The sequence below is a fragment of the Orbicella franksi genome, chromosome 8 (assembly GCF_964199315.1).
Source record: "Orbicella franksi chromosome 8, jaOrbFran1.1, whole genome shotgun sequence".
Classification (NCBI taxonomy): Eukaryota; Metazoa; Cnidaria; class Anthozoa; order Scleractinia; family Merulinidae; genus Orbicella; species Orbicella franksi.
Window position 1 is genome coordinate 28,438,442 of NC_138152.1, and position 26,816 is coordinate 28,465,257.

General features: G+C 40.0%; 4 protein-coding genes across 4 annotated transcripts in view; 1 reads left to right on the plus strand and 3 right to left on the minus strand.

The window, feature by feature from the left end:
- Positions 1-26,816, plus strand: part of LOC145496139 (uncharacterized) — a 41,832-nt gene that overhangs the window by 8,675 nt on the left and 6,341 nt on the right. The gene's annotated exons all lie outside the window — the stretch shown is intronic.
- Positions 517-1,177, minus strand: LOC145494328 (uncharacterized). The gene is made up of 2 exons (XM_081473770.1): positions 1,159-1,177; positions 517-857 (listed from the first exon to the last, which is right to left on the minus strand). Exons 1-2 carry the CDS (start codon positions 1,175-1,177, stop codon positions 517-519), a joined length of 360 nt encoding a protein of 119 aa, XP_081329896.1.
- Positions 879-16,895, minus strand: LOC145496115 (uncharacterized). The gene is made up of 12 exons (XM_081475749.1): positions 16,412-16,895; positions 15,455-15,617; positions 14,895-15,085; positions 14,319-14,429; positions 13,975-14,122; positions 13,400-13,499; positions 12,853-12,905; positions 12,149-12,418; positions 11,498-11,572; positions 6,497-6,607; positions 5,779-6,012; positions 879-1,649 (listed from the first exon to the last, which is right to left on the minus strand). Exons 1-12 carry the CDS (start codon positions 16,451-16,453, stop codon positions 1,315-1,317), a joined length of 1,833 nt encoding a protein of 610 aa, XP_081331875.1. The 5' UTR covers positions 16,454-16,895; the 3' UTR covers positions 879-1,314.
- Positions 16,892-20,407, minus strand: LOC145494329 (uncharacterized). The gene is made up of 5 exons (XM_081473771.1): positions 20,366-20,407; positions 19,732-19,838; positions 18,386-18,560; positions 17,566-17,761; positions 16,892-17,159 (listed from the first exon to the last, which is right to left on the minus strand). The coding sequence occupies exons 1-5, from the start codon at positions 20,405-20,407 to the stop codon at positions 16,909-16,911; spliced, it is 771 nt and encodes a 256-aa protein (XP_081329897.1). The 3' UTR covers positions 16,892-16,908.

Sequence of the window (26,816 nt, forward strand, 5' to 3'; positions counted from 1 at the left end):
CATTTATCGAGAAAATTTCGTATTTAGTAATGAACATTAATTCTTTTATTCCGGGCGCGTAGGATTTACTCTGGACTCACACGTGTTATCTATTTTCATCTGATTGTTTCATAAACAATAATATATGTATTAATTAAAACATACGAAAGGAATTCTAATGAGAAACATTACTCCTATTGGCGCGTTCTCGAGACTGACGTGAAAGACTTAAAGGAAAATTTCTTGCAGAAGTCATTAGCTCGGCTAACGTTATAACACGGAGCCATAAAGCGATCCTTTAATGGCAATTACCAAAGAAGTAAGCTCAAAGTAAACTGCTTGTCTTAGACTAAGGATACATGACTACTCGATTTTGTAATAACGTACTGATTGACATCATCGGTGATATTGGAATTTTCAGATTATATTGCACTTCTAAAATTTACCAACAGTTTCTATATACCCTTATATATTTGCAAAGGTTTAATTTTACTAAACAGGGTGTGTAAAGCTAAGAATCCAAGCTCCGTGGTTTTTTCAGGTAGTTTCATAGAAGACTTCGACTTCGTCAGGTCGAAAGTTGTAACTACCCGCCAGGAATGATTGTGTGAAGGAGGATCCATAGCTGTTGCCAGGTGGCGGGCTGTAGGTGTTCCCAAGGTTTGAGTATGAGTTGGTGTTCGATGCAGCGTTGTCGACAATGTGAATATCGTATCCGTTTCCAAATGTTGGTCCGTAGCTAGAGCAGGTGTAGATGGAGTATCCCTGGGAACTTTGCTGTCCTGTTTGATCTAGCTTTAGTGGCTGCCAACCAGGCTTGTTAACCAATGAGAAAAGAAAAGCTGCTGAATCGTCGTAAGTTGAACAACTGCTGAGGCCTAATTTGAAAAACACGATGAAAACAACATTAATGATGTTTACTGACACTTAACACAGTTTCTTAATGTGGAATTACTACGTTAATTTGATTTGTTCACAAAATTTTACTTTTATTCGTAGCTCGGCATTATTTCTTGCAGGTTAATCTTAAGTTCTCTGGTGCTTGTATGTAAAATGTCCCCAGAATTTTTAATAATTTCAATTCTGGGGTAAGCAAGCCCGTTGGGAGACTTGCAGTAGGCTCAAAGTAAACTGTTTGTCTTAGAGTAAGGATACGTGACTACTCGATTTTGTACTAACCTATTGATTGACATATCATCGGTGATATTGGAATTTTCCGATTATATTGCACTTCTATAATTGACCAACAGTTTGTATATACCCTTATATACTTGCAAAGGTTTAATTTTACTGAACAGGGTGTGTAAAACTAAGACTCCAAGCTCCGTGATTCCTTCAGGTAGTTTCATAAAAGACTTCGACTCCGTCGGGTCGGAACTTGTAACTACCAGCCAGGAATGATCGTGAGAAGGATCCATGGCTGTTGCCAGATGGCGGGCTGTAGGTGTGTCCAAGGTTTGAGAGTGAGTTGGTGCTTAATGCGGGGCTGGTGACAATGTAAATATCGTTTTGTCCAAATGTTGGTCCAGAAGAAGAGCAGCTGTAGATGGAATAGCTTTTATGACAACTATACTTTCCTGTTTGATCTAGCTTTAGTGGCTGCCAACCAGGCTTGTTAACCAATGAGAAGAGAAAGGCTGCTGAATCGTAGCGATATCCACAACTGTAACCTAATTTGACTGAAATACACTATGGAAAGAACTATTATTCTCGTTGCATTGCCTCGAGAAAACACTTCTGTTGCTGACAAAAAAGGATAGGTAGTTGCACATTAGTGAAAAGTTTCGGGAAAGTGAGAGAAATCTTCGGTAAATGCCAAATTTAATCTTTCAAGACAGTTTGAGAAGATCAACAACGCTCTTATTGATTTTCTCGTTGTGGCTAGACAATACACCCCCTCTCTCTCTCTTTTTTTGTGTTTTTGTTTTTTTGTTTTTTCTTTTTTGTTCTCGCGCTGCTTCCCCCTTCCCCACGATATATATATAGAGGTGTCAGAGCGGAAAACCGTAATAAGCGTAATTATGTATGTAAGCATGTGCGAGTTGGTGGGGAAGGAAATGGAGGGAAAAAAAAGATTCGAGCAAGGCAAAATGGCAAGAAAATAAATTCATGCAGAAGAAGGGTCGCATTTTGGTATCAAACCAGTCTAATTATGACTCAATCAAGATGTTTAAAATATTGACAAATTTTCCAGTGTTCTGTCACTGGATCCCATTTATATAAAGCCACTGTGTTTATTTTGAGTCTCATACCTTTATCAACTATTCACAACTTTATATATATCGTAATTATTTCTCAAGATAAAAGCAACATAACTCACCCAAATTCCCTTTCTTTGATTGCTCGGTATTTATTATAAAACATTTACAAAAGTTGTACAATAAATAAGTATCCAAAAATTAATAGTAAACATCAAATACCAAAATGATTTCTAATGGCTTCCTCCTCTCCCACTGTCTGTACATTTTGGAAAAGCTGTTGCATTAACCCTTTGCACCAAACTTGTGAGGTGCACATTCATTAATTCAAAATACACGCCAAACAGCTTAACAACTTTCCCTTGAGCTATCTCCGTAGACTCCTCCACATAAGGAGGGTGGATAAAATTCTGGACACGGAGGTCCTGTAACGGAGCAGCATCCTGTGCACACAACCTCTTACAGAAAGCACGAGCGAAATGGGCTGGCCATGTTGTCTGAATGCCAGACAGTCGACTGCCCAAACGGCTGCTTTATGGAGAACTGAGTCACAGCAAGCGCTCAGTTGCAAAGAATCCCTCAAGACCTAGGTGCAGGCGTCAACGTCAACATTTTGGAGTCGCTTCCTCTGGACCGTCCCACCAAGCGAGGGAAGATCACCGCATAGAGGCCCAGAGCAAACGCGCGCCATAGGCAAGCAAATATGGTAAGAAGCAGATTTTAAAAAATGCGTGTAAAGGGTTACAATTGAAAAAAAATATCTTGAACTGTCAACTGGAGAAAAAGATTCATGCGAGCCAAAATTGCGCCCCCTTCACTTCTCCAGTAGTCCGTCCCTTACTATCAGTCCACTGGTCTTTCCACAATTGCAGCCCGCGTTATTACCTGAGCCCGCAAGTGGGGTTAGGGATGCGCAGAAAGCTGTGCAGTACGTTTTTCCGCTCTGAATATAGAGGTTGAAGTAGTATGGTACCCATACCCTGTGCGTTCGTGAGTTAAGATTTGTTTAGATCAAACCTAGTCATGCATTCGATTTAACTTCATCCAGATCCTCTACTCTGTCCTGAAAAAACTTTCCTTCGTCGAGTTTTATTCTTTTGAAGACTGGTTCATTTAATTCCCTTCGACGCTTTATTTCATGAAGCTCTATTGCGCACATATACAAAGTACAAATTCTGGCTCCATGAAGGTAACGAGTGTCCATAGAAAGGTATAATCTCTTCTTTTCAGTCTCAACTTTACTATTTTCTACTTTCACATCGTTGTGTCCTACGGCTGCATGGAATATACATGCCTTCAGTTTAATTGATTAAAGAGCTGCTATGTATAGAAAAATATAACCTCAACCAGGAGCCATAATCGGGGACGGAGACCGTAAGCGCGCGCCATTTCTAGCATTGGGGTTGTCCCCATGATATGGGACAATAATTCTATTTTTAGAACAAATTGCGCCATCGCCTGCAGCACACGCGCGTACATGCTGCAAGGATTTTTGCGGATGTCGCGCGGGGGAAATGGCGTCCGAAATTCCCGAAATTTTTCATGTTTTTGGCCCACAACTCAACGCGTTTACGTCTGTTGGAATTTTGCTTAAGTATCTTCGTCGTAAGGTGCTCCAGTTTGAGTGAAGTGAGACAGTGTCGAATTTAGGTATGTTCCGCTTTAAGCTTAGATATATATCGCTGACCAAGTTGTGTTCCGACGGACGCTTCTTTTACATGAGCTGTACATTACTCCACTCTAAGTTTCACATATGTTGAAGATTAACAGCTTTTCCAAAACACAGCAGAAAACTAGTTGGGTATATTTGGATATAGCAGCGTTTCAGGACTTCAAAGTTTTCCTCCTCTTGCCACAGGCTTGCGAGGATTTCGCCAGAGTCTATCTCGACCGAAAAGTAAACCAAAAAAAATAATTCCAAGTTTGAGTTTCGCCTGAATTGTAAGCAACGCTTGATGTTTCATCAAGGCCCAATAAGCGACAATAAAGTTTATGTCGGTAGATGCTGCTCAGTTTTGTTTGTGTAAAAATCCAATAAATTGTCTGTTGTCGATGAATAAGAGCGCCCGCCGATGCGTGTTTTGTACAGTTAGTAAAACATGACAAATTGGACTTCCCCACTTTTGTGAAAACGTACATCGAACTCATATAATATCTCTAGTTTTTAAATATGTTTAAGGTTGATAAATGTTTGAGAACATATTAAAAGCTTAGCTGAAAATATGTGAATACAGCAGAAATAATCAGCAAAATTACGATGACGCTTTCTTTAATCAACTCGAATAACGATTTTGATTTTTTTTGGTTGAGTTATCAAAACTCCTTGTTTGTTTTATTTTTGCCGTGTAAAATTTCACTATGTTAAAGAAACACACATGATATTAGTAGCCTTTTGGCTTTGGTGAAAATTGCTGCAGCAACTCAGCACAAAAGACCTCGAAATAAATCTTTGTCAAGGTTTGTTGACAATTGAAAACACCGACTCGGACTTGAAAGAGCACGCGCTGCACTATGCAAATGAGCTACTGAATGTACGTGTCAGACTTTCCTTTCAAAAACTTTTGCAAACTCACCAAAGAAACAGAAACCATAAGAAACTATCTAAAACAGGGTTGGATTATGATTAAGCATTTTTTGGGAAACTCATAAATCAACTCGATACCAGAGTAAAGAATTTTCTTACATAACTTTTCTTCACAGAACAAACGCAAAAACTTACGCGTACAACTAGCGCGAGCAGATATTATTCATTCACAGCGCGAAAAACAAGTCACCTTTTCCATTAGCTTAGAGCATAAAACTACATATAAGAGTCCTGGTTCTTATTCCCTTCCTTATTCCCTGCCATCGCTGTGAAAAATCTGCATGAGAATCTCGCAGCTCTCACCATTTAATCACTCAACATGACAACATTCACGCGAGAGCCCCAGACACGTGCGTGGATCCGCGCGGATATATGACGTCAGGATGCGCCATTTGTTCTAAAAATAGAAAAATTGTCCCATATCATAGGCGCGCGCGGATCCCAAGATTTACGGTCTCCGTCCTCGATTATGGCTCCTGCCTCAACTTAACTTATTTTCACGTGGCTCGATACCCTTTGAGAAAGCAAGAGTTGCCACACTTTCGATTTCCATGAGAGCCGAGATACATGTCTGTACAAAATACTTCAAGTCAACAAGCTGCGTTTTTACATATTTCTGGATGCGAGCCCCATGCTAGGCTTACAACTCTTCAAAAGCTGGTTACGCTCCTGCTGCAGATGTTAAAACTTTTTATTTGTAGTTTGTTTCATAGAAGACTTCCACTTCGTCTGGTTTAAAGGACTGACTTCCCGCCGGAATGATCGCGTAACTTGCATGGTCTGCCAAACGTTCGACGATTGATGGCGAATCATGTACGTTTGATATCAATTTATATCAAGCTTTCGCTTGTGACGTGTCCACACTTAAATGCAAATGAGGGCAATTAAGTTCATCTTATAATACTTGAATTTTTTTTGAATTACCGATTAAGAAGATGCGAGGTGATGGGCTCGGAGAGCTAATAAATCATAATTAGAGAGGGAATCTAAATCTGAATTAAATTGAATGCTACTCACCCCACGATGCACCCGTATATCCCCCAAAGATGTACTTCCCTACACGGATAATTGTCACTGTTGGTCCTTTGTTGTCGCATAATGAATGAAAAGTAGTGCTAGCCCAGCCATCCACTGATGCAAGCCAGCAACGCTTCCAAAGAGACTTACTTTGCCTGACGGGATTTAACCACTTACTTAAATTGGTCAAGTGGCTGATGTTCTTGTTCAATATTTTTGAAGCCCATAAACTAGCTGTGGTAAATGAAAAAAATAATTCAACTTAATCTAATGAGAACATATCTAAAGGTTCTGGAAAAACAGGAATAGTTTTTATCAAAGAGAATCAATATCACAAGTGACATTTAAATTTTCTACTCGATCAGTAAGGGTATCTTTTACGTTCAGTCCCTAAGAAAGTATCCTGAATATATATAGGTTATTGACCATGCGTGAGGGTAAGATGCTGGATATTGGCCAATATCCAGCCATCTTGACCAAACAAACTTGGTCAATAAAGGATTTATTATAGGGAAAAAGAACACTATTTTCTTGCAGGACACAGCGCGCGGGTAATCCCGAGCGGGCAATAGAGCGCCATCTTGCCGCCCAGGTAGCCAATCACAGCGCAGAATTCTGTTCATCTGGCCAGCTCACGGAGCTCGCCATATAGTAATATGTCACACGTCCGAATTAACACATGCTCAGGTCAAGGTACAATGTCTGGTTTTAAGCTCACCGTCACAGTGGCGACCATAATGAAATGGCAAACAGTCACAGCTATATCCATCGCTGTCTACATTGCAAGTTCCTCCGTTTAGACAAGGACTGCTGTGACAAGGGCTAATATCTGAACAGGGTGAAAAAAAATAATAGTCACGTCTTTACAAATGCAACTTAATAAGTAACTAACTGAGTTGGTATGTAAGTCAGAAAGTGAGTGAGTGTGTGCGTGAGTGAGTGAGTGAGTGAGTGAGTGAGTGAGTGAGTGTGTGCGTGAGTGAGTGAGTGAGTGAGTGAGTGAGTGAGTGAGTGAGTGAGTGAGTGAGTGAGTGAGTTAGCATGTAAGGAAGTAAGTAAGGAAGGATGGGAGAGAGGGAGGGAGGAAGGAATAAAGGAAGGAAGTCAGTAGGTCAGTCAGTCAGTCAGTAAGTCAGTAAGTCAGTCAGTCAGTAGGTTAGTAGGTCAGTTAGTCAGTAAGTCAGTAAGTCAGTAAGTCAGTCAGTCAGTCAGTAATGCCAGGAGTATCAGTAGTTCACATAGTGTGATACGGTCTGGGCGAGGGTAGTTCTGAAAAGAATTGTTGTTGGTGACTGACGTTTCGACAACCTGAGCGGAAGTCATCTTCAGAGTCAGGTGAATAGTGTTTGTCATTCGATGTTGTTATAAGTCTGGTCCGTTAAACGTGATTGGTCAGTTTAGCCATGATGGTATTGACTGAAAGACTCGTGTAAAGTTTGTCATCAGTCATCGGTCGGTTTCAATCCATCTATTGTTAGTCAAATCGGTCGGTTTTTGGTCCTTCTATTGTTAGTCAAATTAAGTCGGTCTGTTAGAAGTCCGTTTGTCGGTTTAATACGTTTCGTTTCCGTCGTGGATAAGTCGTTTGTAAGGCGCCGGTAGTTGTTGACATCTGTTAAAAGGCGTTTGTTCTAGGTTAGTGTACCAGTTTGCCAGAGTCAGTCGTTGAAAATAGTTTGTACTGTAGGTTCGTCAGCGTAACTACTTTTTAAAAAAAAGCACTGAAATCATCCCGTGACGAAGACTGGTTTGCTTATAAAGCAATGCGAAATCATGTGACGAACTCAGTAAAGAAGCCGAAGCAAACATACAACAAGAAATTAATTGATAACCATAAAGATGACACCAAAGCTTTCTGGAGAACAATGAAGATCATTCCCGGGGAAAAGAGCTCTGCCGGTTTCAAAAATATCCATATTGATGGCGAGCTTTGCAGTGATGGAAAGAAAATTGCTAATGGTTTCAATAAATTTTCGCTTCAGCCGCTGTACGCCTTAAGCAGGCTCTCGGTAGTGTTGCTTTTGAAAAAAGAAGGGCTGATCAAAAGGATAATCGATTAATACCAAATTTTAAATTACCGCTGTTACCTTTTCAGACTGCATCTGGCGTGGCATGCACCATGGATTGCTCACTGGGGCAGTATTTATTGACTTGCGAAAGGCATTTGACCCCGTTGATCACGAAATACTCATTAGCAAACTAGATGTCATATGGACTTAAGGACATTGAGTTAGACTGGTTCCGAAACTGCCTGACAGACCGTAAACAACTCGTGAGTTTTGGTAAGGAAATCTCTGCACCATGTCCTATTACGTCGGTGTCCCACAAGGGTCAATTCTGGGTCCTTTACTCTTTGTCCTGTTCGTCAACGATCTGCCTATAGTTCTGAAACGATGTCAGATTCTGATGTACGCTGACGATACAGCTATGTATTTCACCGCTAGTAATGCCCAAGAATTCAGTAGTACTCTTACCAGTGAACTCGCCAAGGTTAATGTCTGGCTCGTAGACAATAGTCTTGTTATTCACCAGGGCAGAACAGAATGTGTTTTAATTGGCACTGGTTCTAGGTTAGCAACTGCTGATTGTTTTGTAAATATCGATGGCAAGGAGCTAACACGGGTTGCTGAGTATAAGTACTTAGGAGAAATTTTGGATGAGTCGCTTTCATGGAACGTGCATTAGTAAGAGAATAGGAATTCTTGGCAGCACCAGGAGGAGCATTAGTATGTACACTGCTACTATGATTTACAAATCATTTATTCCTCCTGTTATTGATTACTGCGATACCGTTTGGAACTTTTGTGGACGTACGAATGCTGATAATATAGAGAAGTTACAAAGACGCGCGGCAAGGATTTTCATGCAAACCGCGACAGCAGTGATAATGCGCTAGCACACCTTAAATATGATACGCTGGGGCTTAGACGGGAGTTGCAAGTGCTAAATCTTGTGAAGAAATGTTTAAATAAGCGCTGCCCGCAATTTTTAATGGACTATTTTTATTTGAATAGAGACATTCTATTAAATTTCGGTCAGATTGATTTCAGTGACGTATGGCAGAAGAATACCCGGAGTAGCCTAGACTGACGCCTAGACAATAACAGAATGCGCATGCGTTTGGATGCTTGTTGTTGATTTTGGCTGAACTTCAGGGATTCATAGTCGTCGTCTTTCGTAAACTTTTATGTACAGCAGGAAACCCAAGGGGCTCATTTACTTGATCGACTTTGCTATCCGGACAACTTCTATCATTCTCACCAAATAACTCAGTAGCTCTCAGTCGGTGAAGATGCTAATTGTTGCAACTCGCAGGAATGGGATCAGAAACTGTATCTTCTGGCAAGTTTGCTGCAGTTTGGTACAGAAGAGCAACTTGCTTAGAATTTATGGTTAGAACTATTATTATGCTTGTCATACAAACGTTTTTATTTGGCATGCACCTCAACTGGAAGCCTAAACGACCAATTTTATCAAGTTTCGAAAGCTAACAGGTTGTGATCGATAAATTCTGCTCAACTGCAGGATGTTTTAATAGTTCCGATTCTTTTCAACCGAAACCTAGAAAAATATTTCGCTCCTCTGCGAATTCGACTTTACAAATCTGTTGAAATATCTGTGTTTCAAGGAGTTCAGCTCTAGTAGCGCTTGTCATGATGAAATAATAATTGTGCCCCTGCCTTGTGATCTGAGTGCAAAGTCCAAGGCCAGGACGACTTGCCTTGTTGTTTTTCATCTCCTTACATGTATATTAATGAGAATTCCAGAACAGGTTGCTGTAGTACGTCATTGTTTAGTAAATAAGCCTGTGGCTAAGTGGTTCGTATAGAAATTACATGCAAGGTTAAGTTTAATTTCGCAAGGTAATTCCTTACCTCAAAACTTGTTGGTTACAAGACAGCGCTGCGAGCGAATTCTTGTTTAATACATAGCGGTCAAACTTTTGTTAAATAATTAACTTCGAAAGCTACTCTAGCTTACTCTTGAACCCGAAATTTAAGAAATTTGGTATATTTTTGTTTTCTTTGATCAAGGGCTACAGTTACATGTAATAGAAACTTAAATATTTTGAGTAGTCAGTATTTGCCTGTGGTTGGAAAGCGCGATGTTTCTGACTCGATAATATCCGTTTGGATCCAAATGAGCCGTTTGACTTGACCATGGCCAGTTAAGATTAAAACTAAAGCGAAGAGTTTAAATTGCTTTTCTCTAGCAGTCACTGTCCTTCCGCGGCACGAAATCGGCTCATAAATTGAGACAAATTGTCTCAATTTGCGGGTGTTTGTCTAAGCCACACTTTTCGCCCCAGACCACGTGACCCGAAATGATTGACCGCGGCGAAATATTGAGGCCTAGGAACTAGGCAACACATTAAGGCTGGTTTTCACTAGGGCATAAGCACAAGCATAAGAAATTACGAAACAAGTGAGAACACCAGAACATAAGCACAAGAGCACACGCAGGCGCAGTATTAACAAAATTCCTCGATACCAGCTTTCCTAAACTACAATCAAGATGGCGGATGAGGATGAAATCTTTCTCTTTGCGTTGTTTTGTGTTACGTTAAAATCAAAATAAAGTGGACGCGGGGACTATGAATTCCATGAAAAAGCTTCATGAGGTAAACCTTGTTAAGCTTACATTTGTAAACGAAAGCCTATAAATGATGTCAGATAACAATAATTACCTGAGGGAAAACCAGTCTTCCGTGCGACGTCTAGCCATGCTAGCTCCATTTTGTTGCGGTCTTGAAAATCTTTACTTGTTTTTTCATACAAAACCGGGTATTGTCTCACCGCCTTGGAGAGATGTTCATCTACTGACAGCTCGGCATTTACTGAGGTGTCAAATCGACTGGAATCCGCCATTTTGCTTGTGGTTAGTTTCTCGAGGAGGTATGGGTCAAAGTGAGCGATGATTGGTTGACCGCCTTAAGCTTGTACTTATGCTTATTTCACTCCCGTTCGCACTGCGACATAAGCATAAGAAGAACGAACCATGTTCGTTCTTCTTGTGCTTATGCTTATGTTTATGTCGTGGGTGTTCTCACTTGCTTCTGCGAGTGCTTTTGCTTATGTTTATGTTTGTGCTTATGTGCAAGTGAAAACCAACCTTTACTCGCGACATTTCACATGCTCATGTTCTCTATTCTTAGAAACCAATTACCGTATCTGTTAGATTAGAAAATTCTTTGGAGGTCGTTAGGAGCCTATCAGCTTTCTAGTCCAGGTTCTGGAAAAGATAGATTTAAACTGCCTTGTCATTGGCTCGGCGCTATCAAAGAAATCGCGCTCTGTTCCAGGGGTTTTTCGCGCGGGTCACAATAGAGACATGACCGACACCGGAAACCGCGCAAGAAAAACCTCTGGCACCCAGGGTAAGTTTTTTATGGAACGCTTAAAAAAATTATTTGCCAGAACTAATCCGTGAGCGCTACATTTCATTGATTCACATTGCAAAATTCAGACCACTCAGGAAGAAAAAGGTTGCTTCTGTTTCCAATCAAGGAAACCTCGAAACACCTCGAAACAACCTTTTCCTCGACACTGAAATTATAGCACGCTTTTTTAACCCAACCACTTGATATATAATTGTTTTACATTAAATAGTATTTTTTTCATGGAACCCAGATCACCTACGGCCGAGTGGAAGGCTCATTTTTTCAGTGTCAGACGTCAGATGAGTGACAACTAGGTACAAGATTAGCATCTTTACTCACCGTGATTCCTCCACAAACCAACCAACAGCCATTTGTTTACAGCACGAGGAGAGATGTGAAGACCCAGAGAAGACCCTGTGGGGATAATGATTATAACTGTAACAAGGCTCTCGAGTCTGATTGATTATCAGTAACTCCTATTTTAATACCTATTGCTCAGTGTACGCTCGTGCCTGGCGTTATTGGACCACAAGCGTCATTTGTGCGCGCTGTTGAAGAAAAGTTGCTCTTGAATGGGTTCTCCCTCTCATTTATGATAATTACGTCATCATTAATTATAGAACATAATTATTATATAATAAACAAATTATTTGTTTTCCTAGCCTTTGTCAACTTCCAGAACACGCTCACTGCGGTAAAAGAATACCGCTCCAATGAAAATCGATGTGGAATTGCGAGTAAAATAAATGCAAGTTGATCGGTTTAGGAATTAATTTTCTTTTACTATGACTTGAATAAATAGCAGAACCCGGAAAAGTGACTTCGTTTGTTTGTTTGTTTGTTTTTTACTTCTCTGTGGAATCAGGTAACAGCTATCAAATCAGACGGGTTATATATGTTGTCCGCAATCAATTTTGTACCACGGGACATAGTTGCACAATGGAAGTATTCATAAATATATCCCTGTAATTATCCGTATTAGCGACTGACCTCCCCATGTATTGCGTTTGACGTCAGTATCCGTCACTTCTGAAGCTGGAAGCCGAGTAAATCGAGTTTCTGGCACAAACGGAACTTCTCTAATAAACTGCATTCCCGGCTTGTCCCGTATGTTCCCCCACTTAACTGGCAATATCACGTGCCACTGCCGGCCATATACGTCATCACTTTCCATGTACAGACGGTGGCGTTTGCTGACACCGTATAGACGTTTATTTTCAGGATCAAACGCCAGAATTGTAAATAAGGTTGGATCAAGAGCTTAGACGAAATTAAAGAAAACATTGTATCAAGTTCCACTGGTATGCGCACTTGTTACGGTTTGAATTCTAATTAAAACTGCTTTTTCAAACCTTAAAGCCTCGTCATCAACATACATTTTCTCCTTAATTGCCTTTATATATTTACTGCAAAAACAGTTCGGAAAATTGTTAGAACAATTTTTCAGTGGTGATCGTTTAGCACATTCTCTTGACCTTTGCGATGGAGTATAAATTAATTTTCCGAAGAGAAGTCTGATCGATCTTAATCAAGAAAATTTTGATCAACAGCATTAGCCAAGGGTGATAATTCCCTAAATTCCTAAGACCAGTGTGATATAGTATTTATCTCCTTGCCATAGAGAAATTTTATTTTGATGACTCTTGGTTTCGTAACTGCACAAGTTTAGAGATCACTTTTAGTTGTAATCTTACCAAAGTGAGATTTTCCTTCATTTTGGGTCCCCAAACATGTGCTTCTTGGAAACCTGTTAAGATTAGAACGAAGGGCAACTGTAGTAATCTACAATCAGTCACAATCACGTAATAATTAAAAGTGCCCTTTCCAATGTTGCACACCAAGATTCTACTTTTCATGGCTTCGAAGAATGTAGGTGTTTGAAGCGAAAATTTGCAAGACCTTTGTAAAAGTTTAAAAAGGTTATAAAGCGCTTATCACTTGAGTGTGGAAAAGTTTTAAAAAAAGTTATAAAGCTCTTATCACTTGAGTGTCGAAAAGTAATTGGTTTTGTATTACCTCGCTTTCCTATTGGCTTGAAAAACTCGCGCCACTTTTTCATCCAATCAGAAATAATACGAAGCTAATCGTGACTCACGTGCGCTCGTTTTCGTCAGCAACATGCTTCGAGTTTTGATTGGTTCACTGGATTACCTGTGTCCTTTGTGATTGGCCGGAATGATTACTTTGGTTTTACTTGAAACAAGAGAATATCTTTTTAAAGATGTTTACATGAACACTTACACGTCGTCTTCACTGTATTCTCCAAAACACAGAAACACAATCGGCTCCTCATTGTCGTCATGTGCACAGAGAAAGCCACGCTTTACTACTGCTGGGAATTCTGAAAGGTGAAAGCAAAAGCTCATGTAAAAAGTTGCTGATTATGTCATTACAGCACCATCAGTTTAAGCAAAGTCTTAAGTCCTCTATCTTTCTGGAAAAAAGCTTAAAAGCCATACTCTCCTGCGCGGCACATTTATTCATATAGCTTATACATAGAAATACCTATCCCCACCCCCACCCCCACCCCTTCTTTTTTCCTTCCTCTCACCCACTGGTTTAACACATTTTAGTAGTTTCTGGTTGATAATTGTATTGTTACAGAAACTGTGCATACCTCAAGCTCCTGGACAGTTTTTGGTTTGAACACTATCACTCCTCCGAAATCTCTAATTCAGCTTCACACACCTCCCCTTAAAAATTTTGGCTTTTGAGACCCCCACCCCCTCTGAATCACCAATGACCTACCACGGGGATAGATATTATCGAAAACTGGACACAAAGCTTATTGCTAGATTTCACAAAGTACTGTCTACCTTCTTCTTTGACTGGCTTCCCATACACCTCCACGCGCATGCATCTTCTTCCTTGCGTGCCACTGAGGTCAAAGGTCACTGTCGAAGCCTTCTTGGGTACGATCAAGGTGTGCGTAATCACGTGGTCTACCTGGTTTCCTTGGAAACGCTACAAAACCAAAATTGAAAAAGCCGTTTCAATTTAATGAACAACCTTTTTACAAGCATGCATAATTAGCATCATAACTTTGGACGCACAGTAATTGGGTATTGAGCGTAATGTTTGCCAAGGTGGCAAACATTAAAGACTACTCTAAGGTCTAAGGTATAAAAAAAAAAATGTCTGAGATATCATTCTCAGATACCTTTTTTTTTCCATGCTCTTGAACGATTTTCCCATCAAATGCTAGGAAGACAAATTCAGGGGGAGGCTCGCATTCATTTTCTGGGTGACACAGTTTTCCCTGCATTGAGATCTATTAAACACAAAATGTTAAAAGCTGAATATTGAACTTTGGGTAACGCTTCAACAGCAAACTACAACAACAACAAACTTAATCAACGTGTCTAGGTAAAATAGCTGAGGGTGAAACCCTCTGCTGGCTAAGCCTCTTTAATCCTCAAATGATCCCATTAGATTTAATCATAAACGGCTCCTCTTTTATGGATCCCCTATTCTAATAAGCAAGCACTACAATCGCCACATGCATTTGGACCTACTTGATCTGGTGCCGAATTCTTACTTGTAGCCCGAGAGTAGCAAAAAGTATTGTTCATCCTGTAGAATACGGTTCAATCACACATCACAAGTCACATTTTCACCCACCACTTCCCCCCCCCCCTTCCTCACCCACCCCTTTTTCTAAGCGTATTTAGTACGTTGCCTTTTACTCTACATTATTTTCCCAGAGGGGTTGTTCTTTTTCTGTCGAAACTCTTACCTGAGTAATGTAGTACGGTTTTGTGAGATTGATAGTTAATGTCCTAACACTATCCGACTCCTGAACACACCATGCTTTTTCTGGTCCCGAGTTGAGACGGGACTGATCCCGAGTCCCGTTCTCTGTTTCACTCGATGTATTTATCTGCGAATCTTTGATGGCACCAGACTCCATTCCAAGGGGGCGAGGAACTGTATTAAGGAAAAAAAAACGTGATAAAACGTGAAATAATCAGGCTCTTGAAAGTAACTGATTTAATAACAATTACACTCCGAGCCGGCTCCTTTCAACTGAAGGCTTATTTTCATATGGAGTCAGTCATCTCTATTAAATTTAATAAAACGCCAAATACTTGACCAAGTCTGCAAAAGAAATTGCCCCAATATTGGGTCTTGTTGTGAACATTTCTTCATCCTTTAAAGTAACATTTTTTCCATGAAGTAGTAAAGCAATTTTGGTGAGTTCTTATGGCACATTCCTAGGTGAAAAATAAGTCGCATATTTTTCTATTCTATGCGGAAAACCTTCAACAATTCAGGTATAAAGTATAAGTCGCTCACCATTTCTGTTATCCACAAGATAACATCCATAGAATTCAATTGCCATCGACAAGCGTGTCTTCCAAGAGCGCGGATTAATGCGTAAATACTGGCCGATGATTGGAGGACTGATGACGGATACTTTCACCGGCGGAAATTTGCTGTTAGCTGTACATGTAAATTCCTAAGAGATATGGTGTTGAGAATTTTTAAAAGCCAACTACATAATATTTTGTTTCCAGAGGGGAAAAGCATTCGTGCCACGGTGATTCATTGGAACTTGTCCCAAAATGTCTGGGGTTTTATGTGGCCTGAGTGTAAAACACGGAGTGAACTTTTATTTGTTTTCAATTTTAACGCTGTGGGGTTGCGTCGAAAAAAGATAAATTATTATACAATGGCGACAAATTCAAAGATGTAAGTTAAAGCGTACAATTTTATATGGAGAAAAAACGACACCAAACGAACCAGGAATAATTATGAAATTTAGTAAATGGTTTGAACCCAGGAGTATCAGTAGTTCGTATAGTGTGATCGTCCGGGTGTCGGGGTAGTTCTGAAAAGAACTGTTGTTGGTGACTGACGTTTCGACAACCTGAGCGGAAGTCATCTTGAGGGACAAGTGGATAGTGTTTGTCAGTCGATGATGTTTTTAGTCTGGTCCGTTGAACGTGATTGGTCAGTTTAGCCATGATCGTATTGGCTGAAAGACTCGTGTGGAGTTTGTCATCAGTCATTGGTCGGTTTCGTTCCGTCTATTGTTAGTCAAGTTGTTCTCACTTGACTTTGAAGATGACTTCCGCTCAGGTTGTCGAAACGTCAGTCACCAACAACAGTTCTTTTCAGAACTACACTCACCCGGACGATCACACTACACAAATCGAACTAATTATGAAATTGTTTTGATCAATTCGGCGGACAGGGGAAAATTGGTTGAAAAAAGAATGCGTGTGAAAACTCAGTAAAGTTAACGATTACTTTTGGTTTTCCGCTTGTTTTGTCCTTGTACACCATCCACATTACGTTGTCATTACTAGAATGTACCAAGAACGAGGTCACGTAACTGCCATTTGATCCCTCGATAGAAACCTAAAATTGAATGTTAGCGCAAACAAATATCAGATATTTTCATAGCCAAGAATAAAGACCTCGACACGCATATTTACACTTGACAGTCGGACAAAAGCACATCAAGTTAACACAAAATAAAATATTGCGGGAATATATTGGGGCGTCTAGGTTTGATGCACAAACTGACAGTTACACCCCCGGGGGGGGGGGGGGGTGGTACTCCCAGAAAAATCAGGTGGTGATGTGAGACTCGATTCCCAAAACCCTTACCCTCAGTTTAAGACTAAATCTATGATTTTCCCTACCCTATTTATGACCAGGCCAAAAATTTGATACCCTGTTTGAGACCAAAATGGCCGAGATCGATACCCTATTTCTCCCCCCCCCCCCTCCCCCCGGGACAGTTACAGAAGTAACTTAAGTTTCATTACCATTTCAACTTTAGTCTTTGTGCGGAAATCCACTTGCAGGAAGTTGTTGCGGTCATAATGAAGCATTCCGTCTTCAACCATAAACACACCAACAGAGCCTGGTCTTGAAAAGTGAGGACAGTTCCCACTTTTGTTTCGTTCAGTCTTCATGTAAGAGGAACTCGACAGCTGACTTTCCTTGATTTTGCCATCTTTCATCCCCAAGGGGCGAAAACGGGAGCATGCTACAAAAACAAAATGATAAATAAGAAATTTTGGCCGGATTAACTTACTAAATTTTCACTGAAATTCAACTAAGAACTTTAAAATTTGCGTCAGCATGGCCATCAAACAATGTTGTTATGGAAACATATAACAACGCTAAGTCCATTCAAGAGAGTAGATACAGCAATGATGTCACGTTATAACTCATTCTTTAATTAGACTAAATTTTGCAAATTTGTTCGTTCTGTAATTCGTCTTTATCTTCCCAAATCTTGGCCATCCTTGTCCATCTTCGGCCTATTAATACCTCCTTGGTAATTCTGTACCTTTAGAAAGTGTTATTGTGTGGCCTTCGCAAAAAAAAAACCCGAATCACATGATGTTAAGAAAACCAGGATATTCCATCATCATAAATTATTAACTTACTTGGTGCGTAGAACTCAAAGGAAGACCTTGTTCGTTCTGTTTTTGCTGCTCCATCCAGGCTTTCATCTTCCCAGTAATATTCCACAGCTACAAAAGTCGACGTTTGTGAAGTTTTTCCCGGCGAGGTTCTCTTCTGATGGTCAACTTTGAGATTTATGGCGAGGGTGATATTTTGGCAGGATTCCAACTTATCAAACTGAAATTTATAAATGCATGGAGAACAGTCTGTGATTTTTCTTTAGCCGAGTAATTTTAAGTTTATTTTGGTCGATTTTAAGCCTTTCCACGAATATCACGTTAAATCACCTAAATAGCTTTGCGGAAATTCTCAAAACATTTTTTAAATATCACAAAAAAAATTTCTAAATATCTCTAGAAACGTTCTCAATAGTTTCTTGTTTTTATTTTAAAGATAAGCCGATTTTGAGTCACTTAGGCCAAAACTTGCTTAAAACGTTCTTGTAGTCGGTAGGAGTAGGGGAGGCAAGTTGCTAATTTAGAGCTTTTAGCGATATGGAAAAACACATTTTTCCAGGGGGAAATTGCTGAAGTGGATTCTTTCTGGCATATAACTGAGTATTGTTTCAAGAAAATAGTGAGGAAAACACAGGGCTATGGCAAAAAAAGCTAGTAAATATTACTAAATATCCCCTAAATTTTCTTCTAAAGATCCCAAAAGATATCCTGATAATTGTGGAAAGCCGGCCCTAGTTTGTTTGCACTTCAAAGTTCTGTTTGAACAATTTGTGAAATAGGTAAACTTACTCCATAGCGCCGCACAGATTAAGCTTAATTATTTTCTAACCAATCATTATCTTACCTTAACGATCAAGGTTGACTCCTGACTTATCAAGCTGGTATAGTCTGGTCCAGTTATGTTTTGAGCCGAATCAAACTCGAGCTGTTCAGAAAAAGACCACTTTACCTCCAGGTTGGAAGCAACTCCTTGTGAATCTTGGCCGTGTGCTATGAAAAGGTGCTGAGTGGCCAAACCACTGTGAAAAGAAGAGCATAGTTTGACTTACAACAGAATCATTTATATCTTGCTGCTTATGACATCAGCTGTAGATACATTTATTCAAATACAAATCGTTTCTTTCCATTAAATAAGAACAACTATCGATCGTCACTCGGTTAAGGCGCTTTTATCCCCGCTTGTTTCTCCGCGTTTGACGTTTGCGTGTTTCCCGCGCTTGGCACGGGTTGTGTGGTGTCTCTCGTGTGGCGCGCACGAGTAGCCTTTTTTTCTTCAGGCTTTGACTGACTTGCTTTTTTCTTTTGTTGTGATCGGCTATATTATAAATACATTAGGCCATTCCACAAATATCATGTAAAATCGCCTAAATATCCTTCCAGAAAACAAAAATGAAATTATATTTAACTTGACGTTTCGTATGTTTCGACGTACATGTACATCTTCCCCCAAAACGTTTTTCTAAATACCTCGGAAAACCCTCCAAATATCAGTCTTATTTTTGTTTTAAAAATAAACCAATTTTGGTGGTAAGTTAGGTCAAATATTTAAAAATCTCCCAAATTTTCTTGCAGCAGTAGTAGAAGATTCAGGTGCATGGATGTTACTAGCATCCGCCATTTTTGAAAATTGCTGCTTTAGCTTTAGTGCTTTTAGTGCTATGGAATATATTTTTCAATTGGGAGATCAATGTAATGGATTGTTTCTGCCATATCGCTATTAATTGTTTAAAGAAAATAGCGAAGAAAACGCAGAGTTCAGCCAAGAAAGCTGTAAACATTCAGTCTCAATATTTCTAGATTTTCCGGAAATATCTTCATATTTTCTAAATATCTCGAAGACTTCTAAATATCCAAAAAAATATCGGGACATTTGTGGAAAGCGTAATAACACATACATGCATACATCCTTTGATGACTTTCCCCAAAGGGGCTTTTCAAAGACAGTGCCTTTAATTTAAAATTACAGCAAACCTAAAATACTAATTAATTACAGCAATATATCGGTAATTAAAGAGAAAGATCGTTTAAGTTAAAAATTTAAAACGTTTTCAAGTAGTTCCCATTTGAATTGAATTTCGATTGTTGTGATCATTATTGTTATTGTGGGTCATAGCTCAGTTGCGACTACCACTTAAGACTTCATGCGAAAAAAATTGAAATCGAAGAAGGTAATGCTATGTTACACCATACCCTTGCACAATGGGTTCAGACTGATTAGCCAGCGATACAGAAACCACTAGCCTCGGGTCTCCTCCTTTTGTAGGAACACAAAATGCTTGGGGCGCAACGAATTGAGCCTAAATATGGGAGCAGAAAAATCAGCGTTAAAATAAGTTTCGGCTGTCTTCATTAAAGAGAGAATGAAAACTTTATTGAAGAAAAAACACTGAGCAATTCTTTGTAATGGATGACATTGTTTAGCATCTCTTTGAGAAATGAGAGCGATATCTACAACAAACAGAATACAGCGATTAAGTTCATGGAATGTGTAGAACAGAAGTTACATTCCTTTAATTGCTCATAAATCTTGAAAAGACCTCGATTGATGGAACAAATACAGCTGTGAGCCTATAGTATAATGAGTTTAAGAGCTACTGGAAGAAATTGTCATTATTTTGACATCGCCAACATCCAGTGTTGTTTCTAACCTTGTTTCAAAAGTTACACGTCCAAGGAAGCGAAATATGGTCATTTTAAGTGTTTTAAAAGGCGTGCACTCTGCTGTTAAAATCCTGGGCATACAATAGCCTGTTTCCTTTTGGTAAAGTTCAGATCTTCGAGCTGCTAATGTAGTGTTGAAGAGAAATTTTCGAAAAGCACTTACCATAGCTTGTAAGAGAAACAACGATAGTAAGAGAGATACCATCATTTTAACTTGAATAGCGCAAAATTTTTCACATAACGATCTATAATGGAAAAGATGTAAGTGAAGGAAAGAAGGACAATAAAAATTATTAGCAACAAAAGTGTTCTGAGAACAGTTAAATATCATGTTTTAACTATGACGTTGATGCTATGGTAAGACGATGTCACTGAGTTTGGATCCATAAATCATATGATAAAATAAAGTAATAATAATGTTTAACGAGGGAACCCAACTCGCGAAGGCGGTTTTCAGTTGGGTTGGCAATATCACATCACATACAAACATACAAACATTTCGTCTTTTTTTTTTTACTCACAGAATAGAAATAATGGTTAACCAAGGCGGCACGACAAATGAATACAGATTACAGCTCTTACCGACAATGGCCTCGACTGGCTACGAAAAATCTGCTTCCTCAGCCAAACAATTATGCTTATTTAGCTGTTCTTGAATCTGCAATTTTGCCAGTGCGCCGTTCAAACTCGGCGCATTTTGAAATAAAACACCAAAGTTTGGTTTTGTATATTAAGGGGAGATAATTGGCTTTAATCAGCTTTATTTGCGTCATAGATCATGAAAAAACGCAAGTTTCCTTTCCCTATTGCGGCTGCTTACCTTAGACAGATAAATATTTTATGTCCATTGAAAAACTGGACGTTAGAGGAGATCTGTTAATGCCGGCCCTTAACTTGGCAGTCTACGAAATAATCGAAATAATCGCCTCCAGACAAGTCTAAAAAGATAGGTCCGCAATGCGAACATGTGTCTAGTGCAGGATTCATACTGGGAATTGATAGTTTACATGCAGATATTATGCGCTGAAAAATTTCTTGTGATTAATGTAATTGTGGGTTCTTAACATATGCTTGTATTTTGGTGTTATTCATTCCTATTATGGGATTGAAAAGCTTTAAAAGTATTGTAGTGTCGTTTGCCCCATGCAGACGTAAGAAATGGTTTTGTCAATAACAGCTCAAGGTCATTGATAATTGTTTTTGCAAAGTGGAATATCAGGTGTTTCTTTCTGCCACTTCTATATTTCGTTGCTTTTTTTATTTTGTCGTTATTTTCCCTCGCCCCCACTGATTTTTTCCCAGGTGCCATAGCACGAATATGTCCCAAAATGAACTAACATGTGTACGTGTGGAAACAGGTATGTCAGGATAGTTTTTTCATGCAAAGTGGAGTATCAGGTGTTTTTATACTTCGTTACTTTTTTATTTCGCAGTTATTTTCCCTCGCCCCCACTAATTTTTCCTGCTCACCCACTGCTCAGAATTTCAAATCACGCTAATTTTCGTAATACGCCCGGCTGTGCCCGGAGAGTCCACAACATTTTGACCACTGTGATGACGCATAATCTTGTCGATAAGAGTACACACAACGCTAAACCACATTCGATTTGTTAAATTCACGAGCTACGATATGGTTCTAAAATCTTCCAGGACCAAAAAGGATCCTGCATGGACATGTTAAAACTTTTTAAAGAACAAAGTGGATAATTTGTAAGCGTTGTTGACGACACAAGGGGCAACATGAAGTCCGTGTCTTTAACGTTTTTCAACCATAAGGTAGCTTCATAGTTTTCAGATTTCTGTTGCTACAATTTAATATTCGTTTGAGCCTCTTGATTTGAAACTCACTTTTGCATGGTTGAAACACACTCCTGCTGAAATTTTACTCGTAGATGAGTTGTGTTGCTTTTGTTTAGAAAATAAACAAACCTCTTAAATATGTCTCTTGTCTGAGCGCCCGCTAATATAATGATTATTTTGGCTTCATTTGAGCCAAATTATTCACTGAAGAGAATGTGTTATTCTTATTAAACTGTAAAGTTTTATTTTTCGGTTTCGGAATGCCTAACAACACCATTCTAAGTTTGTTTAAAATCTTTCGTATGCTTGATTTTACGTTTTCACCTGTCCGAAAAAATGATAACAAGTGCACTTCATTTGTTGATAATCCAAATTTTAACAATTTTCCCCCCGCTAAATGCCTTTCGTAATATTGCCTTGAGAAACATCATTTTTTTTCTAACGAAATCCGACAATGAGAGAAATTGAAAATTAAACTCTCGCATCTCTTTGAAAATAGTTGCAAGTGCAAACGTGGTTAAGCTCTCTGAAAATATCACATTAAATGTTCTTACATTGTTTGCGTGATAGGGCAGTACCATAACTACCTTCACAGTTGGAAGTCTCTTGAGTGAACAAAATATTGAAATTAAAACTAGAGAAAACAGGGGCGGATCTAGGATTTTTCAAGGGGGTAAGGGATGGCTTGCATCTTGGCTCTGCATAATCAATGGCGCATGTCCCCAAAATGTTGCAATTTGAGGGAATTGGAACCTAATTCAAAACTGTTGCACCGGAAATACTACCAACGCAGTTACGATGAGGTACCTGTCCAAAGTGTTTGTCTTTATTTCTGCCATTTTCCATTTTTTGGTTTTCTAAACAAAGGGGGGAGGTCGCTAGCCCCCCAATCTAACCCCATCCCCCTTGAATCTGCCTCTGGAAAATTCCAAATTAATTAACTAACTGTAATTTTTATTTAAAACTCGGAAAAATACCGAAGTACTACTGTATGTAATTCCACACATTCTCGAAGTAGTTACTGTGTAATTCAAATAAGTACCATTTTTACGAATAGTGATATAAACTTGAAATTCCGTCATATATGGTTGTAAAACAAACGGTGTCAGAAAATTGTCAGAAATATTTTGTTTTGAATTTAGTAAAATAAACAACCTAATGCTTATCTTAGAATACTTCAGCTAAATTATTCACTAGAAGGAATTTTGCGACGGAGTGTTTTTGTCATTACAAACAACGGCAGTGTTACTTTCTTGAAATGGTTTCTCCTCAAATGAAAACAGTTTATAGCCCGCGACAATTTCGTAGTAAAAGAGTCAAACCATGTTTGTTTTATATTCATATCTTTTTACTCTAGGAGAAGGCGTTATGTGTATAGCGGGTTTTATGTAGTAACATACAGCTGTTTTGAGAAAGGTTGTCCTATCAAAGCGTACAAACATGTCGAAAGGTAATATGGGTAATTGTGGTTCACGGTTGCTTGATTGAAGCTCAAGTTGTTTCAGTGTTCTTCAGTGTGATGGAATCAGAAAGAAACAGTACAAACAGGTGTATTGATGGCTTCATGCTTTCTCCTTCGTTTTTTCTCTTATGGGGTGTCCTACTTAACTACCAATTGGTCACGAATTTGTTGCTAAGGAGGGTTTCTAACAGTCATATTTTGAAAACCAGACCTCCAAAGAATAAGCTTTTTGCACAGGTTTGTTCCATTGAAGAGTCCTCCAAAAGTTTCACATCATGGCCATATTTGACCAGTCAAGGGACCAGAATAGGAAAAACCCTAAAACTTAAAAGCCATCTAAATCTGAAAATTTAAATCAGTGTTAATAAATTGAGAACGTCGGAAAGAGGTCGTTTCGCCCCAACTCAAAGTCGTTTGGCCCCAACTCAAAGTCGTTTCGCCCCAACTCAAACTCGTTCGGCCCCAACTCAGAGTCGTTTCGCCCCAACTCAAAGTCGATTCGCCCGAAGTTTCAAATGTGTTTCATTTTCTATATTTCCTTCTTCAATACACCTGTATAGGTGGTAACCGGTCGTTTCGCCAACGTGTGAGTGGTTCGCCAACGCCCAGTTCGCCAACGCATGAAGTCGATTCGCCAATGTCCTGGATCAGTTCGTATATATCAGTTCGCCAACGTCCGCAACACTTTTTGGAAAAGGTCTGAAATGTATCTACAAATTTCCAACCGTATCAAGACAAATTTTAGCAGTCTACGAAGCAGCTGACCCTACTAGCCCTGAGGAAACTTTAAAAACAGCGTTAAAACTCGCCTGGCAGTATTTACCTATCCAGTTTTATTACTTTTAGACATGAAGTTATGGGCCAAAAACGACAGAAAACCTATTTGTCTTTTTTAACACGGAATTTAAGCTTACAACAACTTCGACAAAGAGACTCAAATATTATTGCTTCTTATTGCTCAGAGATACAAGAAATTAAAGCAATGAAATTTATAAAACGTCTCACAGCATGGTTTCAAATCAGGAAGACCTTACAATTATGCATCTCCTATTGAAGATAAACTTATCTCGCCGAAGCAACTCGGAAAATTTTTATGGAAAACGCGACGAAAGTTTCTACAACAGTCTCTTACCTCAGTTTGGCAATTCAATTCAGTGTGAATCTTCCTGGCAGAAACTTCCAGCATAACCTGAAAGTCGTTGAAGACTGAACCAAACTAATCTTTTCGCCATCATTTCTCTATTTCTGGCTAGCTCTGCTTCACGACATTGTTCGGTATTACAGAAAAGAAATGAGTTTTCTCTTCTGGAGAAATTCTGTTTCACGGAATAAAAAACCTCGCTCTTTCAAATTTTTTTCCTGCCAGAAAAACGCGGGCCGTCCCATTTCCCGCCAAGAAAAGACGGCATTCTCGGGCTCCCCGGTCCCTGCCCCGTTCGGGTTACCCGCTGAGACTACCCTCCCTCTTCCCCCAGAGTCTGTACGGATGGAAGGCGCGCTGGAGCCTTGAGTCCTTTAGAGGTTCAGCTTCAAGTATTCTGCAATTTCTCAAAATGTACGTTTCTGCTGTGAGATGTTTATTAAACTCGTAATATACGAAAGTGGCCATCCTCGTTAGTCTTGTAACAATCCAAAGGGTGAAACAAAAGCAGTCTTGTACCTGTCCTCAGGAGCCACCTCAATCTGATGGTAGCCAGAGACCATGTCAATTGTAGTGAAAAACTTGGCATCGGCGCGGCTAGCCGCTCCAGTGTTTCAGTCATGTTGGGAAGAGGATAACTGGCCACCCTTGTAGCTTCGTTTAATTTCCTGTAATCAACACATATTCTCAGATCCCCCGAAGGTTTCCTCACAATGACCAGGGGACTACTCCAGAACAAATACACCATGATCAGGGAAAGAACCTGACAGCTGAAATGATACAGGAGATATGCTCTTTCTTTGAGATCTGGAATACACAAACGACGCCGTTTCACCCTCAGTCAGATGGAGCGTCGGAGCGAAGTATTCGTACAGTGAATAGTATGCTGGCAAAGATTGTTAAGGAGGACCAAAGGAACTGGGACTTGCACATCCCGTCTACATGTCTGGCTTACAACACTTCTGTTGACAGTAGTACTGGTTTTACTCCCAGTTTCGGTAGGGAGCTTCGCCTGCCAAGTGACTTGCATCAGCCGGACTCCTCCCTGCCTCCGCCACAGCATCATTCTGATTATGCTTCCCAGCTCAAGTCAAGGCTGACGCAAGCCTTCCAGTCTGCTAGGGAAACTCTGAAAGTTTCGCAGCGCTCTCAGAAGGCTTACTACGACCGCTGGGCAACAGCTAAAGCCTACCAAGTGGGAGACCGTGTCCTGTGGTTGGACAAGCAAACACGTAGGGGCAGGTGTATGAAGCTGAATAGACCATGGACGGGCCCTTGGAAGGTTATCAAGCGGCTGAATGACGTAGTTTACAGGATCAAGTACTGTGGGGCCGCTGGAAGCTACGCCAGGGTCAAGAGGAGGGTAGTACATTTCAACCAGCTGAAACCCTTCAACGGGACTTGTGACAGGGATGAAAGCTGGATTGTGGGTGATCCAGTACCTACTGGAGTCTCGCTTCCTTCTACGACAAAGGTTGCCAATGGTCTTGGAGTAATCATCCTGGAAGATGACGTTTTCCCGATGAATGCTGATGTCGAAGCCCCCTCTGAGGAGCCCGGACCCCGAAGGTCACAAAGGGAAAGGCGTGCACCCGCTTGGGTGCAGGACTATCATTTAGACTTCTAGTCTGTCATCGAATTAGGACCTGTCGGATGATCCTTAAATTTCAATGTAGATTTTTGCTGACATTTTGTTTGGGGACATGGTCCTTTCCAAGAAGGGGATAGTGTAGGACTGGTACCTAGTGCCAAGTGATGGTTAACAAGCTAGGCGCGGTAGCCCAGGAGTAGAAAAAGCCACGATTATCCGTTTTGTATCCAGTTTTAGTAAAGTGCCTTCGTAGTTGTAGCCTTCGTCCGTCGTTTATTACATATTCAGAGGTAAAGTGCCAGCCTAGAACTTCGTTGTTTCTTGCCTCACAGTTCTCTGTCGAACGCACTTGCCATACTGAACTGCCCATTCTCTCATGATCTGCTCTTGGGTAGAATTTAAGTGCCTTGTTTTGCCAAGATGCGAAAGTTTGGAAATGTGGAGTTGAACTGTCTGGAATTGGATAGTAGGATGTTGGGTGAGTGAAATAATAGGCTGCCCAGCTTGTGATCCTTTTGATGCTTTCGTAAACAGTGTTTCCCAGATTACGGGAGTAGTTAAGAGATGTGGGGCATTGATCCTTGAAATGACCAACAGCGTGCAGATTTTCCACTTGGGTT